General features: G+C 32.1%; 2 protein-coding genes across 2 annotated transcripts; one reads left to right on the forward strand and one right to left on the reverse strand.

Moving 5' to 3' along the window:
• The first annotated feature begins 8,442 nt into the window (after positions 1 to 8,442).
• LOC134716627 (uncharacterized) lies at positions 8,443 to 11,561 on the forward strand. Its single transcript, XM_063579636.1, has 2 exons — positions 8,443 to 8,528; positions 10,408 to 11,561. The coding sequence occupies exons 1-2, from the start codon at positions 8,453 to 8,455 to the stop codon at positions 11,559 to 11,561; spliced, it is 1,230 nt and encodes a 409-aa protein (XP_063435706.1). The 5' UTR covers positions 8,443 to 8,452.
• Positions 11,235 to 14,895, reverse strand: LOC134715329 (uncharacterized). Its single transcript, XM_063577438.1, has 4 exons — positions 14,710 to 14,895; positions 13,783 to 13,976; positions 13,538 to 13,606; positions 11,235 to 12,894 (listed from the first exon to the last, which is right to left on the reverse strand). The coding sequence occupies exons 1-4, from the start codon at positions 14,804 to 14,806 to the stop codon at positions 12,340 to 12,342; spliced, it is 915 nt and encodes a 304-aa protein (XP_063433508.1). The 5' UTR covers positions 14,807 to 14,895; the 3' UTR covers positions 11,235 to 12,339.
• Positions 14,896 to 21,325: the final 6,430 nt, after the last annotated feature.

Here is a 21,325-nt window from a genome sequence, read left to right on the forward strand (position 1 = left end):
CAGTCATGTCCGTGCATTTTCTCATGAACCATTCAACCAAAGCTTTTGAAATTTTTATATGTTGTTACTGCCTCTGCTGGTGGACTATTAATCCCCGAGGGTATCACCAGCCCAGTAGCCAGTACTTCGGTACTGGCATAAAAATACAAAATATAAGAAATTAATATAAATTAAGGTATGTATCTCCCTCATGCAAAGGTAGCACTCCAAATGAGCCCCAAAATGTTTTATCATCTCCTATTCCTGGATTTCTAATACATTAACCTTACTGTTTGTGTTGTACATGTGCATATGTATGTAATCAGTATCTTCCATAGATTTGATTTTCAAAAGTTAAAAGGGTGAAAATAAATTCATTTTATCTGTATCCATGGCAACATTCTGCATTTATTTCCAATAAAATATGGCAAAAAGGGGGGTGAACATGTCTCATTTCCCAAAAAAATTTGGATCAAACTAGAATTTCAATGCCTTTGAGTGATACCTTTTTAGAAACTGTTTTCCTAAATCTTCCTAATGATCAAATAAAAAATGGGTGTCTTTCGCCTCATTTTTTCGTAAAATCCAATCACAAAGTTCGTGCGATAAAAAGTTGGAAACAAACATTGCAATAAATGCCGGACCAATGTATGGTAGGGACATGCAAATACGGACTGTCATACAGAAAACAGCCTATATTACATACATAACATAACCTTGATGATCATATAAACCCAATACAAAGGCTATTTTAATACTCAGCTATCCAAAAATGATTTTTATTGCACACTAGCTCTCATATTTGAAAAATCCACAGGGGCCAAAATGCGAAACTTCACACCTAACTGTGGAGTGCTACCAAAGCTCTGATTCCTTTCACGGATTTGTCTATACTTTTTGGACCTTTTGGATTATAGCTCTTCATCTTTTATTTAGGCTTTGGATTGCAAATAGTTTGGCCAAGAGCATCAGTGAAGAGACATGTATTGTCGAAATGCGCATCTGGTGCAAGAAAATTGGTTCCGTTAATTTTTTACTGATGACAAAATAGAGGTCAAGTTCAATAAGGACGATTTTGACCTTTACCGTTCAGGAGTTATGGTTCTTGAATGATTGTAAAATGGCATTTCCATTCACGTTGTTGCATTTACACATGAACCATTCAATCTAAGCTTTTCAAATTTTAATATGTTGATACTGATGACAAAATGGAGGTCAAATTTACTTTCATCAATCATCAGTTATGGTTCTTGTGATATTGCCAGGACACAAATAAATATTAATAAATCCGGTTTGCTGTCGTTGTGACAGCCTCTTGTTTTTGGTTAAGACTAAAGTTATGAAGAACATAATTTAAAGATTTTTAAAAGCCAAAAGCCGTTATCAGTTTGTTTGCATGATAACTAGTTTGTTTTATGTATACGTATACGCATGTCAAAAAATAGGTACAATTTAATACAAAACGTTCTTCCATCTGTCAATGTTTGATGCATGGCTCCAATCTGATATATATGACAATATAGTGTACATGATGTTGCAGGTTCTGTTAGCTGCAATATGAAAAATGAGCAAACGATTGTTTCAAGACCATTTTCCTGGTTTCAAGCCCCATAATCTAAATGACGAAATAAAGCAGAAGGTTAAAGCTGACCCCAGAACATCATGTTATGCAGAAAGTATCTTTGGACAATTAGACTGTATTCTTAGAATGAAGCCAAGTACTACAATACCTGATGATGAGGCGTGCGTTATGTTCTTGAATAATAAGACGTTATCTTGGTTGGAACAAAAATACAACGAGGAACAATTTTTTTTAATGAAAATGGCATCTAAGAGTGTTAAAAAACTTCGAGAGAAATACAAAAGTAGGTTACAAGAAATTGAAGAAAGTCGCAGAGTTGCAATTAATGTACAGATTGCGAAGCGAGAAAAATTAATTCAGAAAAAGATAAAGCAAGAGCAGTTTACAACTGAAATACTCCACCATGGGTTGTGGCAATCTGAGACAGAAGTTCACAATATGATTTTATCTTATGAAAAGAAAAATGAGAAAATTGAAGCTCTCAAAGCTCAACTAAAATTTAGAAAAGAAGTTCTTAATCAAATCGCTGACAATAAAGCAGTTTTAATGTTACTAAGACAAAAGATGGATCAAAGTCTAGAAAACAACTCAGCGTTGAAGAACTAGTTTAAATGTTAAAGGATCCTGTTAAGCAATCTATTGTCAAAGACACAGAAAAAAATGTTTTGGTTGCTAAAAGAATTAAGCACAGGTTTTATTTGGATGGAGATGAAAAATGGTATAATGGGAAGGTTATATCAAAGGTAGATGTAGTGGTGTGAAGACTGGACATTTGATTTACTTCAACCGCAAAAAATGAAATGAAATAGTTCTTTAATCTTAAAAATTTTACTAACAATTTTTAGCCATTATTAACATCATTTATTGCATGTAAATTTAAATTAATTTATCATCAATCATGTTCATTTATTCGCATAACCATCTTCACTTTTTATCATATTTATAGCATTTTAGAAGAGACCATTACTACAAGGAAAATATTTATCCAGTTCACCAAAAATAAATGAAAAATCGAATCTCCACTTAACAATTGTAGCGTTAAACATGATAAAGGAAACAAAGTTATATATTTTATATTCTATTTAAGACATTTTCTATTTGCAAATATCTTTTCTTTAAATATACCATTTATATATAAATTTGAATATATTTGAAAATGTATATATATATGTTTTAGTTTAATGTTTATACATGTTAATTTAATGTTCTCAAACACACCTTAATAAATACTTATTCTTAGTATTATATTTAAAGGTACCATCATTTCCAGAATGGTTCAATGTAGTCTTTGATGATGATCCTGCAGTATACACCTATAACCATTTGGATGACGAAATCAGAGGATCGGACATTATAATTGTTATATAAGATGACTTTAATTCACTTAGTTTCTATCTCATGTTGCCCTTTTGGGCATGTTTATTTGGAATATCATTACTTGTACTGTTCTATTCTGTTCTATACTAAGTTCGTTAAGTGAACTGTAATGCAAGAAAGAAGTGGAATACAAGAACACCATTCATAGTTAAAATATTGTTAATGAACATATGTCCTGCCATTCTAATCAGTAATGTTTGTGTGTGTTTGTGTTTAGTGTTTAAATAATGTTAACATTTCTATGATAGTTATGGTTCAAAATAGAATTATATTTGGTAAGTTAAGTGCATTTTCCTTCCATTTGTAAATCACAAACTTTTTGCAGAAACTTTTCGATTTTCAAAATATTCGAAATTGAAATCTTCTTTATCCTTAGTGATAGTCGGTTAAAATAAACACCATTGATATGCATTTTTCATAAGCTTTATTGTAGTGTATTACATTATTAGATTTCTAAAAAAAATAAAAATAAAATGTCTGACAACCCTAAAATTTGTGGATGGCAATGAAATAATGGTGACTGCTGAGCTAGAGCTAGAATTTGAAACACCACTGCCGGTACTAGATAACCCAGATCATTTCCAATTGGTGCACACGGACGATGATATACCGGGGGCATCAAAGAAAATTGCCAAAGGTTCCGGATTTGCATTTTTGGTTACGCTGTCGTGGTATATCAGTTGTGGGACTCAATAAAAGTCACAACTGGCTTCAAAATTACAAAATATATTGGAAGTTTAGACGACGTCAACCTCTTGTTAGACCCAGACTACCCGTACCATACTGACAAAATAAATTAGTAGCTTTCAACAACATCTAAACTAACTGACCAAATAGTAGAGAAATTTCCAACTTTAAAATTTCCTCTTTTCCCGGTTTACGACTGCAGAAAATTATAAAATGCAACAGATGAAATAAATATATTTATTTTTCAAATTTATAAATATTTTGAAATAATGGCGAAAAATAGAGGAATAGACTTGAGCTTGAGAACATAAAGTCGTAAAAGTCAAAAATTTCATGTCGGCTATTACGAAACTCTGATTCCTCTTTAATTTCCTATAACTCCGCTTGAATATGATATAAATAAACTCATCATAGATACGAGGACTAAATTTTATATATATACGCCAGAAGCGTTTTGTCTAATTTGACTCTGTTAATTGTTAAATGACTCCTCTAATTGTATGTTTTCTTTTGTTATTTAATCATTATAAAATCGTGCAATGGAGTTTACGGAGATAAATTTTGTATATAAACAAAAAAAAACATTTATATTGATGATGAGATGTTAACCGATATTAAATGATATAACATAATACAAAAATGTAAAATCACAAAAATACTGAACTTTGGAGGAAAATCAATTCGGAAAGTCCATAATCACATGGCAAAATCAAATGGAATATTTAAGAATAGATTACTCAGTTAGGTTTGCGAATCTATTGTTAAATTACCAATGATTGTTATCATTTTATACAATGGAGACAACACAAAATGGAACAAATTTTTTGATTCGTTTGAAAACACAATTGAAAAGAACAAACAACTTTCCAAAATAGAGAAATTCAGTTATTTGAAGAGTAAATTAAGTGGAGATGCTACTAAACTTGCCATATCTTAATTTTTATCAAATGGAAATTATGACCTTGTGAGAACGTCAAAGAAACAACCAGGGAAGGTCTACCACATTGATAGGCTACTGCCCTATCAAGGACGGAATCCGCCCACTTGGTTCTCCAGTAGGAAGGCTTGAGATGCCTTTCATCGTTGTTTAAATAGCCGAAATTAGTTGTAAAAGTTGTTACGTTTTTAATTGTTTTGATGAGTTACTATGTTTAAGAGTAACTCTATGACTTATCTCAGAGTGAAGAAAGTCATGATGGAATTCCTAGAGTTGGATCAACTTTAAAAGAATATGTAAGGGAGACAAATGGCCATTGTTTCTCGGGACATAATATTGGCTGTAAGGGAAGGTAATCCTTCCTGCCAGGGGAATGGCAGATTAAGCTGTACTGCCAAGTGGGTTTTTTTGTATGCGCAAGCTGCGCGGCGGAAAGCAATTAACGACAACTTTATGTCTTGAGGAGGCTTGAAATTTAGGAATAGGAAGACCAAGGGGGGGGATATCATATTTTAATTGTAATTTAGCCTGATCCATTTACTACCAGCATATGCCATTTTGGGGGGGGGGGGGGATTTTAAACACACGATCAAATATAGTCACACTACAGGACACCTGTTGGTGACCTTCTGCTGTTGTTTTTTTTATATGGTCGGGTTGTTGTCTCTTTGACACATTCCCCATTTCCATTCTCAATTTTACTACATGATATTATGTATTGTATTAGTATATGTTGTATGGTGGAGGGATTTATAATTGATGATTCAATTTCAGAATGAGACCATCATCCCAAATTGAGGTAAAGTGTTAGCTGTGTCACATGCCGTTCCGGACACGGAGACAATTGAAGAATCATCTGGCAGCTGCCCCACACAAACGGCTTTCGGTCGTTTGTGTTTGGTGTCCTGAAGAGAAGTCATACAGGAGGATGGTTCCTTAAGGAGCATGTCATGGCCAACTACCGCAGTAAAATAGAACTCATGCCTTAAAGCTTCCTGAGTGCAAACAATGGATTTTGGATGGCAAACTACCCAGAGACCTATGCTAAGGTAATCTTACCATCCAACGAAAACTCGCAAGAAACTATGAATGCCAGGATTTAGGTCCTAGAATTCTAGAACAGGGTTGACAACCCCAACAGAAAGAAGGAGGATTAGACTCTAGGGTTGAAGTGTCCAAAGGAAATGGTAGGAGGTACGCAAGAAGAATAGGTTGAGTCGGAGAAAACCAATGGGTCATATTCACCAACACGCCCCACCATATTTGAAGGGTTGGCCCTCCTGCAACTAAAATTCGGACTTGGGGACTCCACAGCCATTTTCAAATTGGACCTTGGAGTGTCTATAAGATTTTATCAGATACATTTAAATGACTTGGTTCTTAAAGATCACAAAATAATGCTTGACGCTCTGATAAGAAGGATGACAGCAATGGTAAACACAAAATGTGCAGGAGCACATACCTTCTCTATCTCTATAGACGGTAAACTAAAGTCTATAGTGACTCCAGTAGTAGCTAGGAAACTATTGATATCAGAGGAATATATAACAGATATAAAAACGTCAGATGAACTATTCCCTGGAAAACAGACAAAAGCCAAACGAAAGGAGGCAGAACAACAGAGAAAGGAAAAACAGAAACAAAAACAGGAGGAGGAAGATAAGAAACAGGAGGAGGACAGCAGTCGGAAGGAGGAAGAACAAAAGAAGCAGGAAAAACAAAACAGGACGATGAAGTCAGACTAAAGGAGGCAGAACGAAAGAGAAGGAAAAACAGGAACAGGAGATCAGACGGACGGAGAAAGAACACAAGAAGCAGGAAACACAGAAACAGGATGAGGAAAACAGACGGAAGGAGGAAGAACAAAAGAAACAGGACGAGGAACCGAGACTAAAGCAGACAGAACAAAAGAGAAAGGAGAAACAGGATGAGGATGAGGAAAAAAGACTTAAGGGGAGAGAACAAAGGAAACAGGAAGAAGAAAAAAAGAAAAACACAATGAAGAAAGTAAAAGGGAACTGAAAGCATCAAAAGATTAGGGCGAAGATTGTATAACTCTCAACGACAACATAACCGCAAGTGAACGGGCATAGAAACTCCTTAGGAAAGGTGGCATGCCACTTTTCCCAGCTGGAAGAAGTTATGGAACCAAGAAGAATTCATCCCGCTGATTACCATCCCTGCAGTTGTTAGATGCCCACCTAAGAATTGAACTCAAGAACAGAAGTATTTCAATTGAGAGTATGCCAGTATTGCTCTGGAAAGCAGTTACAATTCTCTAAGGTAGAGTTCCTTCTCAAGTACCACTTTTTAGCGTTACCAGGCACAAAAATCCCAACAGGAAGTGATGAAAACACAATGGCAACCAAATCTCGGTTTTATCTATATCAAGCTTAAGCTTATCTAATATAGAGTGACAAAGAAGATGCATCAACGGTACAAACATTAAAGATGTTAGAAACAGCATTGAAAGAGAGAGATAACTCCACAGACGATGTGATAAAAATAATAGACGATCTTGATATTATATTGAGACTCTGAGAAGACAATTGAACACTAACATTTTAGATTTCGAAACTTTATTATATTTATGTGCTAAAATTTTCAATTCGGGAAAATTCATTGTCTTTAAAGGTGGGGGAAGTGTAAGGTAATGGTAAATGTTACATAACAAAACAAACAAATAAGTATTTAATTGTGCAGTTTAATTTATAAATAAATACTTAATCTGTGGCAAGATTGACAAATATTTTATAACGTCGATTCTTCACAATGGATTACATTCACCCTTTTTCACGCTAGTGGCGCCTGTGTAACGTCGGTGGTTACCTGGGCGTTTGTTTTTCACTGAAACGCTTGAATCCAAGGTAAACAACAGCATTTCAAGGTGATTTCATCGTGAAAATTACAGATGCCGTCGTATTGTTGTGTCCCCGGTTGCAAGGAAAGTGGAGGTCATAAATTCCCGAGTGACAAGGAACTAAATTTAAAGTGGAGAGTGGCAATACGGAGAACAAACGAGACGAGAGGACTTTGGAGACCGGGGAAACATGATATTGTGTGTCATAATCATTTCACAATCTCTGATTACAAGAACACATTATTAGGTTAGTTTACCCTCGTTTATTACAAAATGTATTTGTTTTTTTAAAACTTTTGTTACAATTTAAATTGATCAGCTTAAATTGATGCATGCACGTCGGATAAAATGTCATAAAGTCTGATTTTAATAAAGTATTTTAAAGATATATCTAGCTGCTACCCAATGATAAATTTAAAGGACGAAATTGGCATAAACTAACATGTTGTCAGTGTTAGATTTTGTTTCTGAAAACAAAATAACTCTTTTTCTTGATAATCATTAATCAAACAGCAAATACAATAAACTGGTTGACTAAGTAAAATTATATTTTGGGTGGTATGGCATGTATGGTGACATGTCTTACTGCATGGACACCCCACAAACAATAAACTATAATTTAATTTGACCTATAATGGTTTACCTTTATTAATTGTTATTTGGATGGAGATTTGTCTCATTGGCACTCATACCACATCTTCCTATATCTATGTAGAACAAAGTCTAGGTTTATTTGATGTTATTTTTGCAAAAACATGTTTCATCCTGAGTGATTATGCATAATTTTTCTGTGGACATTTAAAAGCCTTCTGTCGTCATCATCTATCTGTAATTAGATGTCAAACATTTAAGTGACTGGTCATTTTGTGATTGATATTTGCCATATTTTAATATAATTTTCTGTTGTTTTTTTTAAACCCCAAAAATGTCGGTTGACTTTATAAATAGTTTCATCTTGACAACAGCAGAGAAATGTTTTAATTGTTTAAATAAAAAAAAAGATTTGTTTCAATGTTTTTGTTGTAATTGCATGATGTTTTCATTGTTCGTGTTGCTTTGTGGTTATATTTTTCCATTTCAGGAAGATAGGAAAAAGAATGAGAACAGTAAGTTACATACATCAACATAATTTAATACTGAGAACTTGTACATGTACATTTCATTAATGGTCATGAAATTGATACAACATGAATATAAGCTTCTATGTGTTACACTGAAGTTAAGTATTATAATATACAGTTTTAAAACAGGTATGCATGTTAAGAAATCTGTTTTTTACCTATCAATAGTTGTACTTCAATTGAATACACGACAAAACAATTTTTTCAGCTAATTATTGTGCACATTTTTCTAAAAACAAATACATGTATACATATTTAACAGTAATTCATATTTTCTCTTTGATCTCACTGCTTAATATTTTCGAGTATCAACATACTGGCTATATCACTGAAAATATTAGGCAAAACATTGTGTGACGTCATAATTACCTATAAACAGAATACTAGGTAGTTTCGTTTTTGATACGGACTATATCATGTGGAATATCTAAACTCGCCCTAATGGGCTCGTCTAGATAGTTCACATGATATAGTCATTATCAAAAACAAACTACCTAGTATTCTTTATGTACTAGTATATAATCAAAAACAAAGAATAAATAAATATCAAACAAAATTATTCAAGTTATAGGATCAGGGTTCTCGCTAAGGCGACCATGAGTCCTGGATTCATCAAAATCTGTCTGGACTCACCATTTTCAAAACTGGTGAGTCCACAGATGCATCAAGATTGTAAACTTTTGTATAAACTGAACACAGTTAAACACAAATATCATCATTTTATTGCAAAAGTTTAAAAAGTAATCTGAATTTAATGTCATTTCAATGCTCTGTTAGGCCATCGAGGATAAAATATTACATTATATTGCAATAAAATATATTCTTCTTGCTGTTGTACTCACCATGGCCAAAAATGATAAGTCCCTGGACTCTGCTTCAAAAATCCTTAGCGAGAACCCTGAGGATACACTAGAGTCACACTAGTTCTTGTATTTTGAGTACATATAGAAAATACTTGTTGAGATTCATACATCTTTTTTTCATATACTGGATTGATACAAATAAATTGTATTAATCAATCATTCATGTTTTATCAATATCATGAATATTTATGCTTTTGAAGATTTGTTAACTAAATTTATCAGAAAAAAATACCTTGCACTGTACGTATCCACGTTTTTATTAAGAGTACACATGGTAAAGATTTCGTTTCAGTTAGCATAAAAAGGAAGATGTAATATGAGTGCCAATGAGACCACTGTCAACAAGAGACCAAATTGACACAGAAATTAACAACTACAGGTCACTGTACAACCTTCAACAATGAACAGGCCTATATCACATAGTCAGCTATAAAAGACATCTAATTCAAACGAAAAAACTAACGGCCTTACTTATATAAAAAAAGAACAAAAGCCAAATATGTAACACATAAACAAACGTCGACCACTGAATTGTAGGCACATTCATATGTAATGTGGCGGGGTTAAACGTATTGATTATCCAACATTTTTCTGATTTAGAAAATAAGATCAGGCCTAAATTAATATATTGTTTGTTTCCCCAATCCGACACTCCAAAGGTAGGGAAATAACTTTATTTTTCTAAGAAGCTGGAACAATATCTGTCCATCTGGCAAGCATCAAAATTTGAAATGAATAAAACAGTAATTGAAATAGTTTTGAAAAAAAAAAAATTCTTAGTCGAACAATTCTTTCAGTCAGGATATGGCAAACAAACAATTTTTTTTTAGGCCTGATCTTATTTTCTAAATCAGAAAAAATTTGGATTAATTAAAATATAAATGTGTGAAACTTCATACATGTACAGCATATATTAATTTGGGGCTTACAAGTATGATACTAGTATAATAAAATTAATAAGTTCATACAACTAGTGTACTTAATAGGTTTATTTTTATTAGGTGACAAGAGTAGACTCAAGAAGGATGTTGTACCCTCAGTCTTTCCTTTTCGTCAAGAAGCTATTGTTAGCCCAAGAGCATTGAGGATGAAATCCAGGGATCATGGAGATTTGGTCAGTAAAGACACGTCTATGGAAGGTATTGAAAATGGCATACAGTATGAGGTTGAAATTGAGGCAACAAGTAATGATCATCCTATTGAAGTAACAGATGAGTCAGACATAGGCAAGGTTGCTGAGGATAAGAATGTTCAGTGTCAATTGATGGGTGACTACTCCATTGAAAATTTCATTAATAACCCCAAAGCAGTATCCTATTACACAGGATTTAGTTGTTATGATCATTTCATATTCTTGTTTCATTCACTTGGCCCTGCTGCTTATGAATTGAACTATAAATGTGTGAAACTTAATCCAAAACATCAATTGTTTCTTACTTTGATGAAAATTAGACGTGGAAAGGAAGCTTTCGAGCTTTCTTTACTTTTTAATATTTCCGAGTCTACAGTATCCAGAACCATTAATACTTGGATAAACTTTTTATATTTTCAATTGAAAGATCTTGATATTTGGCCTTCAAGACAAGTTGTCGATGATTATATGCCTGTGGATTTTGGAAGGAAATTCCCAACTACAAGGGTTATTTTAGATGCAACAGAAATTCCAATCCAAAAACCATCTGATGTTAACAACCAGAGTGTTACATGGTCTTCGTACAAGCATAGAAATACCATCAAAACTATGGCTGGTTGTACCCCGGTGTCTTATGTTTCAGACTGTTATGGTGGGTCAGTCAGTTACAGACAAATTATTGAAAATTCACACCTGCTTGAAAATGAAATCTTTGATTCTGGTGACAGCATTATGGCAGATAGGGGTATCATGGTGCAAGATCTTTTTGCAAACCAAAATGTATTTGTGAATACACCAACCATGCTGAAAGGGAAGTCCCAATTAGAACCAGAGGAAATTATAAAAGACCGTAGAGTGGCATCTAAGCGTATCCACATTGAGCGAGTCATTGGATTAAGCAAGAGATTTAAAATTTTAAAATCTGAACTATCAAGTAGTAAATTTCCTCTAAGTAACAGAATTGTATTTGTATGCTTTGCTTTATTGAATTTCAAGAATGCCATTGTGGATAAATTAGCATAAGGAAATCACATTACTGATACAACATGTACAATAAGTCTTTTCCCTACATAATACATTAAAATACAATTTTCTTTTACATTTAAGGTGGTACCTTACACTACAGGGAGATAACTCTGTAAAATCAGCTAAACGTTATAATTGTGTTGAGTTGTTAAAGGAATATTAAGCTTCTTAATGATCAAAATTAGTGTTTATCAAACTGATATATAAGCAGTGTAATTTTTCTGATAAATTGGTTGGTTCAAATTTATTGAATATTTTATATTTTTGTCAAAGGGTAGAGTAAATATTTTGTCAAAATTTTATGAAAATTAAACGAGCCAAATAAATTTTAGTCAAAGTGTTGAGTCCCACCTTAAGTAAGAAGCATTCACAATAGTAACTTTTACATATATATATATTATATTTCTTCTTTTGTAAGCAATAAATTAACTTCTGTATATATACAGTATTTACAAAATGTGTTTTTTACCAGTTTATGATCTACAATTTAAATTTCCTAAATTACATATTACAACCAAATAATAAAACTTTTCCTTCCGATATTTAAAATGTTGAAAAATCAGACTTTGATGAATGTTTTTATTTCAATACAATTTGTTGTTTAATTAATAAAAATGTCAAGAAGTACATTATTTCAATTTATAAAATTCCGCTTTTATGAATTTAAGAAAATGTGACTAACTCACAACAAAGTGGCGATGTAGGTTCTGAAATGTCTGGTGTAGAACAACTGTAATTTCGGTATTAAGCATCCAACACAATAGTCATGATTTATTTAAATTTTTTGCACAAACAAATCAACAAAGGTGTAAACAACAAAAAAGCAATACTTCCTTTTACACAAAAAGAGTTGACCTTGAATTTGGTCATAATAAGGACTACTTTTTCTCAAGACCATTGTGCCATCTGTTTCATACATTAAGAATTTAAATTTTGACCCTGGGAGAATTTTTTCATTTCTGCCACTGTAAGGACATTTAACTTCAATAAGACTGTCTGCTCCCACAAGTCCATCTGGAGATGCTCCCAAAAATGGGTAATGTTGTGAGACAATTAACCCACAATTAACTACATTTATTTTATAATTTTGTTTGAATTGAGTTAAAGCCTTGCTTTCATACATTTTCCCATGGAATATTTGAGGCTTGTTTATAGGTTTTGGATTGTGAAGTGAGTCACAAAGTTTTTTTATGTTCCTTCTAGCTGTTATTTTTGTGACTTCACCAAATCTGGATGCTGTTACCCTCCACTGACGGGCCTTGAACCATTCTTTGTTATTTGATTGGCCTCTTGTGGTCTTTTCAATGGTTTTTGCTTCCTTTTCTGTAACCTAATAATACATGTATGTAATCAATTAAACATTTTTAATGAAATTGGACAGCACATTATTGGTCAATGTGAGCATATGCTTATAAAATTATATTTAATTGCTTTTAATATTTAAATTCTCCAAGTTAATACATTACTAGCAAGAATATTCATTATTTATGTATTGAAGTAACATGTAAATGATAGTTGTAGACTAAAGATTATTATATAACATTCATCAAATTGAGAAGTGTGTCTATGGTTGTAAATAGAGAAGTTTAGTCAGTAACACAATTAAACAACTTTAATTTAAATGTTTGTTTTAAACAAAAACAAAAAGTTGTGTATTGTATAATTTGAAAAGTATGTATTGCTTAAAATGTATTGTTTTTTGCTTAATGTATTCTCTTTGAAATTATAACACATGTACGAATAATTAGATTGCTGCTTTATATTATAATATATTATGTACCATATATTGGTTTGAAGTGGTCTGAAGTGTCAATATATTTCTTTTTGCATGATTTTATATATTCGGCTACAACAATTATTTGATGATATTTTGGTTTAAAAGGAAAGAATATAGTAAATAGGCAAAAAGAATATTTGAGTACTTGAACAAAATCATTGAACTTTGTTTAGACTTATTCGTAAAGTTTAATTACCTTTAAAGCTTCATCAACCCAATGTTCAGCAAATGGCAATTTCAAATAATGATGATCATGTTGTGCAGCCTGAAAATGATATATTTTTTTATTATTCATTTATAGAACAGCTATATTTTTTGTTCTCCTATGTCTTTATTATTAATTATTTATATACTTAGTAACAAACAGGATTAATATTAATTTAATTGTCAGCAAGGTTTCTTTTTCAGTCAATAGTGTTTTCATAAGATAAATAAACATACCAGTAAGTTTGCTCTAGGGAAAATATATCTCATGGCAATGTCTTTAGATGAGATGGCACAATAGTTCACCATTGTGTTTCTTACATAATCAGTATAGTCTTTCATTCTCCTGTACTTTTCTGGTCTAGGATCAGAAAGAAGATCATCTCCAAGTTTCCTTTTCAATGGAATGTCCTCCAGTTTTAATGGTTTACCTAATTGCAAAATAAGAAAAATATGACTATTACTTTCCTTAGTCAAACTCTATCACATAATATTCAATAGCTATTGCCTATTTTCAAGTAAAATGTCAGAAAGAAAGATGTTTTAATTTGTAGTTAAAAGAAAAAGATTTTTTTTTTTTATCCTAACAAACATTTGATAAAAATCTATCCAAAAAGTTAAAATACCATATTTTGATTGTATAAGAGTTGTCCTTCTTAATACACAAAATGCCTTGATTTTTTAAAAGATTTTAGATGCTGTTTGATATTTACATGTTTTTTTCTAAAAAGAAGTTGGTATTTACAATTCAAATTGAATTCAACAATTATTGTTTATAAAGTGGCAAATTAAAAAACAGTTCTACACAACACTGGAAGTTCCTTTAAAGGACAAAATTAAATGCACTAAAAAAAAATTCAGACACACAGATTTTATTTTAAATGTTAAACATGTGTATTTTGTTACTATTAATGAAAAAGTTTAGGCAACACTTATTTAAATCAGCATTTCAACATATTCCATACATGTAAGTGACATGTAAGTGACATGTACAGTTCTATAAATGCTTTAATGAGAACTAAATAGCCTTCTAAGCAGAGATTTTATACATTTATCACTCTATTATTGTATGTTTATGTATAACTTATGTTTATTGTCTTATTATCAATCCAATAAATTTGGATTTTAAATCAATAAAATAACGTCTTACTTATCTTATCTTACCAGTATAATATGCCCATGGTTGGTTGAATGTTTGGAGTCCTTCTGTGCAAGATTTCGATACAGCTAGTTGGCCTGACTGGGAAAATTCTTCTAGCATTAGAAGTACTGCTGCAATATGTTTGCAGGTTGCATGCGGACCCTTTCCTGCTGGACACTCACATTGTGAATTTACTGGACTTCCTTACCCCTTTTCCATTTTCAATTTGTAGTTACCTTAAAGAGATGTTATAATTATAAATACATGTATAAGAAAAAAAGAAAAAATTTCCAATGGCAATGAGACAAATACATTTGTATCAACAAGATTTCAATGTATGTGGATATAAGCAACTAAAGGTCACCCTACAGGCTTCAACAATGAATGAATATACATGTCTAGAATTATTGTTGATAGCAGATCACTGATTCTTTCTGTAACATATGCAACTATTTTAGATGTGGTAAAATTTAGAGCTTGCTTTGTTGCTGCTTGCATGTATACACACATGTGTTTTGTTTACAATTGCATGTCATTCTCTAAATATCGTCTTATTTCTTAATTGTAATATTTTGCTTCATTCATATTTATCCTTCTTTGAATATTCAACTTAGTTACCTCTTTCTAGAGTTTTTTGTGGTCATGGAACTTAACAACTATCAACCGATAGATATGAATCTTTTATTCCCAACATATTTATGAATATTTGTACTGCATTTAAAAAATATATTCATACTCTAATATATATATAAATATAAACCTGTTTTTTCATGGCAGCACCAACAATTCCAGTAAGATAAATGTCATCCACAGTAAATAAAACAGATGAAGCCAGGATCTTCTTTGCATCCAACAAGTTTTTTCCTTTTTCAATTGCTTTGATATCTCCATTTATCTGCTTATCACCTCCAAAACATTATTGATTTTATGAAAATTAAAATGGAACATTTCAAAGGTGTACATACAAAATATTGAAAGTTGATTAAAGATCAAGTGGAGACATGAAATATTTTGCATGTTTCACCTTTTTTTTTTATATTTCTTTAAAATTGTCTTCAACTTTACCATAGAAACCGTAAGAACGCATATTTCTGTACATGCCAATCTCCCTATATAGATACATGTAGAACTGTGCAGAGATATAGAAAGAGAAATTACAAAGTGCACAGTTGTATTCACTATTGAAGAGATACAGACTAAAGAACATGCTGAGGCATATATGGGTTATTTAAACTTATTATTGTATGAAATTATTGCAAAAGTAAATTTATTGATTTTATTTTCTGAAGACCTTTCTGAATAACCTTAACCCATAGCTGTACAACAATGGACTTTTCTCAATGCCACTGTAGTATAAATCACAATATATATTTTCACCAAAATATAAGGTTTTATCTGAACTTTAGAAAAACAATGACAGACAGCAAGACTTGGCAATGATAGATCCATTTTTTAGATAAGGACAACAGAGTGGATGCAGGGCCACTAAGCTTTTCTGCCCACTTTGCACCAGCTAATATCAATTAATGCCTAGGGTGGGAATCGAACCCACGTACACCAACTCTGTTTTCCTACAATGACCTAAAGATGTGAACAAGAACATGTAAATTGACTACATACCAGCTAATCTGTATAAAAAGTACCCATCAATCTAATCTCTGGTGAGTTTTGAAAAAAACAGTCTATGATCAGGAATGAAATGTTTATAGCCTAATTTAGGCCATAAAATATCGGTGTGGTCAGGGATTTCAATGGCTGGCTGCTTGAAATTCCTATTTTTGTCATAGGCAATTAATCTGTGGAAAAAATATTTTAGAATTTTTAAATGTTAACAGATTAAATTAGAAACCTAATAACATTTTTGCTATTAAAATGTTATTGTTTAAATAAAGTTTGTTATTTTCCACAAATCAATGACATTGGCTGTAATGCATATATATCTTTATTTTTTTATGAAATGGTTTTGTCAGTTCAGTTGTTTTAAAAAAAGTTTTCGATATTCTGATAACATAAACACTACGTCTTGAAATTATTAAATGAAATGGCCAGAAAAAAAAGTCTTGTGTTTAAAGCACCAGAAAAAAATAATGCCTTAAAACAATGACTTTCACCAAATAAGCAAACAAAACTGTTAAAATTCTGAATTCAATGGTCCCAAGTTTATTAAAATCGGTTCAGTAATGATACAACCATATACTTTTTAAAAATTGTGATGCCATTTGAGATATATTTCTAGAACGGGAAATTGCAAGGTACGTGTAGTGAGTGATAGTGTCTCAGTTTCATGGTCTGAAACATTTTTTATTGACGGCTGTTTTACACTGTTCATCTTATTTCACATTGAAAAAATACCTATCAATCAGGTCTGCTTTTCTTCCTGTTATTACAGCTCCCCGTATAACCAATTCTGCCTTTAACTTTGGCACCGTCCAGGTGTTAAACTTTGCCGCCTCCATTAGTTTATCGTAGTTACAAGCGTCTAAACGATATAAAGCGTTTCGCTAACCACCGTTAATACACAAGCGACCTCTCGAGTGCAAATTCCGGTGAATGAAAACCATTGTGGCAGTAATCCACTATACTTATAACTATGGTCACAACTTAGACACAAGTCAAATTCAAGATTTTACCAAATATAAAGAGGGAAACATTTCATCAGCTATGATATGAATTTCTAGTTCATGGTTGTATATAGGTTCAATATGTTGACAATTATCAAGTTTATCAAATTTATAATGTGTAAAACACTGGAAATGAAATGAATTTTTCATTTGTTTACATTTTATTGTACAAGTGTTACGGCAGGGAATGTATGTAAATACTCATGGCTTACCTTGTATATGCTATATATCATGTAATTGCCGAATTAAGGATCATTTCTAGTAAACAAATATTCACATTTAAACTTCTGATATGCCTGATATACATCACAGGCGCTTGGGTCTATGATACAGATTTTTTTTTCTTTTTTTCTTTTATTAAAAAAATCAATTTTCTATATTTATAATACATATCTATCACTTCTGTGCATGTCTCACCAAGTTTCGAGTGATTTAAACGACCCAATTTTACTATCCATACTAAGAAACAAAAAGGCAACTAACTCGACGCCATTTTTCTGCTATCTATAAATAAATAGATTGACCTACCTGGATTCCCCAACGATTTCTCTGGGAAAACGTGCCTTCCTTGCCGACCGATCGCACACATCGTTGATATTTATCAAATTGGTATTGTTCGTAACATTTTTAGTCCATCTCCAGCATATAATAAAAAGATTTTAACTATTGTGACTAATTTCAAATTTACGTGCCAGAAGTTGACTGTTTTTCCCGAACTTTTGTTAAAGGGAAGTAGTATTTTCCCGGACTTTTTCGGAACATCTCTCCAAGTACGTAAGAAAATAACAAAGTGATATGATGACTTCCGAACTAATAATATATGTTAACAAACAGACATGATGAACAACGAACAATATCAAGCCCCTCATTTGATTGTTAGCGGTCGTAATCTTTTAATTTTCAAAAATCACATAGTTTTGATTTTATGTTAAAAAGGGGAACTGCAAAATTTGTAAATATGCCCCCCCCCCCTTTTTTTTTACTTCAGTTAACATGACCCATGTTTTGTAATAATTAAAACAAAGTCAATAACATTTTCGTGAAAAGAAAATATTAGTCAATTTCCTTGCACCCTTTTCCACCAAATAAATAAAATATCAGATCAAATGGACAATGGCTTAATTTTTTTTTAATTCCTCTCATAAGTCAATTTTGTGTTAGTATTTGTATATTCATAAATTATCATGAATCAATATTTTTATGAGTAACTTCCTTTGGTTGAATTGTCATCATTTCAGACTGAATATGATGACAGATTCTTTTCCGGCAATTGGAAAGTTGCGCCTTTTTTGTAAAAGTTCGGAAGTCATCATATCACTTTGTTATTTTCTTACGTACTTGGAGAGATGTTCCGAAAAAGTCCGGGAAAATATTACTTCCCTTTAACAAAAGTTCGGGAAAAACAGTCAACTTCCGGGCACGTAAATTTGAAATTAGTCAAAATGGTTAAAATCTTTTTATTATATGCTGGAGATGGACTAAAAATGTTACGAACAATACCAATTTGATAAATATCAACGATGTGTGCGATCTGACGGCAAGGAAGGCACGTTTTTCCAGAGAAATCGTTGGGGAATCCAGGTAGGTCAATCTATTTATTTATAGATAGCAGAAAAAATGGCGTCGAGTTAGTTGCCTTTTTGTTTCTTAGTATGGATAGTAAAATTGGGTATTTTCTCTGGGTCGTTTAAATCACTGGAAACTTAGTGAGACATGCACAGAAGTGATAGATATGTATTATAAATATAGAAAATTGAATATTTTAATAAAAAAAAAAAAATCTGTATTATAGACCCAAGCGCCTGTGATATACATAGGAAAATACTTCAACAGCAATTGTTTATTTACGGAGACTTTGTCGTCTGCCATTTTGTGGGGACCGAAACATGTGTTTTGAAATCTTTAAATACCAATTCGTCCCCTGGACATTTGATCTAATATTGTATTTTTAATACCACAGATAAGATATTTAATGAGTATACCCTGCCGGACACAAATATATTGTTAATATTAAGATGGCTGAAATGAACTATGTTGTAAATAATTTACGTAAAAAAAACTATTTATAATTAATTAGCCGTCTTTTGTACAGTAAGCTATCTCCTACCACGTCGGACACCACAAATATGTATTTAAGGATTTATGATTCAGTATTCACTTAACGCAGCTGTTTATTTATATAGTTTTACGATGTTATAATGTTAGATACTTTTAGCAGTGAGCAAATAAAAACTGTTTATATTGGAAAGAGAACTTTACTTTATTGAACTTGGACACATACAAAAAGCATATGAATTTACACTGATGAAAACAATAGATGTTGGAGGACGCTCGTTCAAACATAAAAACTATGGAAAGCCGTTAGGGACAAAATTAGCTCAGTTACACTCGAATACAAGGCATTGCTCTCAATACATACATATTAAACATTCCGAAGACCATACCTGACAAGTAACTTAGGAAGTTTAATACAAATGTAGAGTTGCTACATGAGTCCCATACTGTATTTAAGTGTTATTAAAGGAAACTATCGAGTATGGGACAGGATGCTCTCGGGTGGCTTACAATACTAAAATAAAGATGTCCAATTTGTCAGCCGTCATGGGGTCAAAACGACAAATCAAAGAATTCAACTTCATATATAGCTAATATAGGACAATGGTGAAGATTAAAAATTACACCACTCCAGACCCTTTTCTTTTCCACATAATTTATATTGCCAATAATTAACAATTTCCGGATCGATCCGATACAATACAATATCCGCCTGTTACCTATTACCTTATCTGTACGTGCTGCATCTTACAGGCTTACCACCAAACGCTGTATTTCGTATTTTGCTATATACACGGGTCATTATCACAGGTTTGACACTTCTAAATTCAATCATTGTCAAATTGTTCCCTACTGTAGTATTTTATTCAGTACGACTTTCTAAGATGCCAGTACGAATACTAAATTCTGGACTAAATATGAGGCGTATAGTATAAAAAAGACCAAAATGACAAACATTAACAATTATAGGTCACAGTACGGCCTTCAACAATGAGCAAAGCCAATACCGCATATAGTCAGTATAAAAGGAACCGATAAGACAATGTAAAACAATTCAAGCGAGAAAACTAACGGCCTTATTTATGTAAAGTAAAAAAAAAATGAACAAAAAACAAATATGTAACACATAAACAAACGACAACCACTGAATTACAGGCTCCTGACTTGGGACAGGCACATACATAATTAATGTGGCGGGGTTAAACATGTTAGCGGGATCCTTACCTGGGACAGTGGTATAACAATACAACATAAGAACGAACTATAAAAATCAGTTGAAAAATGCTTAACTCATCAGATAGACAAAAATAAAAGTGGACGTGGCCTGGTACTTATACATCCCGACACAAAAAGACAATGAACAGATCTTAGAGTACTCGCCGTTATCTAACAGCTAGTTCTAAGCCATAAACAACTAATAAAAAAATCATGCCTCTAAGACTGTATAGGTACAGTTTTTCAATTTGTTAGCGGAAATGACTTAAAACAGCGAATCAAAGAATGCAACTTTATAAATACTATAGGACAATGCTGTTGATTAAAAAATTCTCAAAAAAGGTACCTTTTGTTTTCCAAATAATTAATATAAACAATAATTGATAAGTTTCAGGTCGACGGGTTCAAACAGAAAGTTTGTTTGTTTTATTGTTGTTCAAATTCTCTGAACTAATTTCGAAACAATAACGGAGTATGTGCATGCTTTTATGGCCAATTTTGTTCTCAATATATTTGAAATCTCGTTTAATCGATTTGATTCGTGTTAAACTAGCATAGAAATATTGGTGAATTGAAAACTGAAGACCAACGAAATGAAAGTAAAGTTTGTTGATCTTTAAACTTTTCCCTTGTGACTATTACTAAACCTGTTGAACATGTCAAAAAGGTTGACACTAAATCAGAAAACGAAAAGTATAAAATCTACAATACAATCATACTTTAATCTTAGCAACAATCAAGGTACTTC

Source organism: Mytilus trossulus, chromosome 4 (genome assembly GCF_036588685.1).
Source record: "Mytilus trossulus isolate FHL-02 chromosome 4, PNRI_Mtr1.1.1.hap1, whole genome shotgun sequence".
In the NCBI taxonomy this organism is placed as follows: domain Eukaryota; kingdom Metazoa; phylum Mollusca; class Bivalvia; order Mytilida; family Mytilidae; genus Mytilus; species Mytilus trossulus.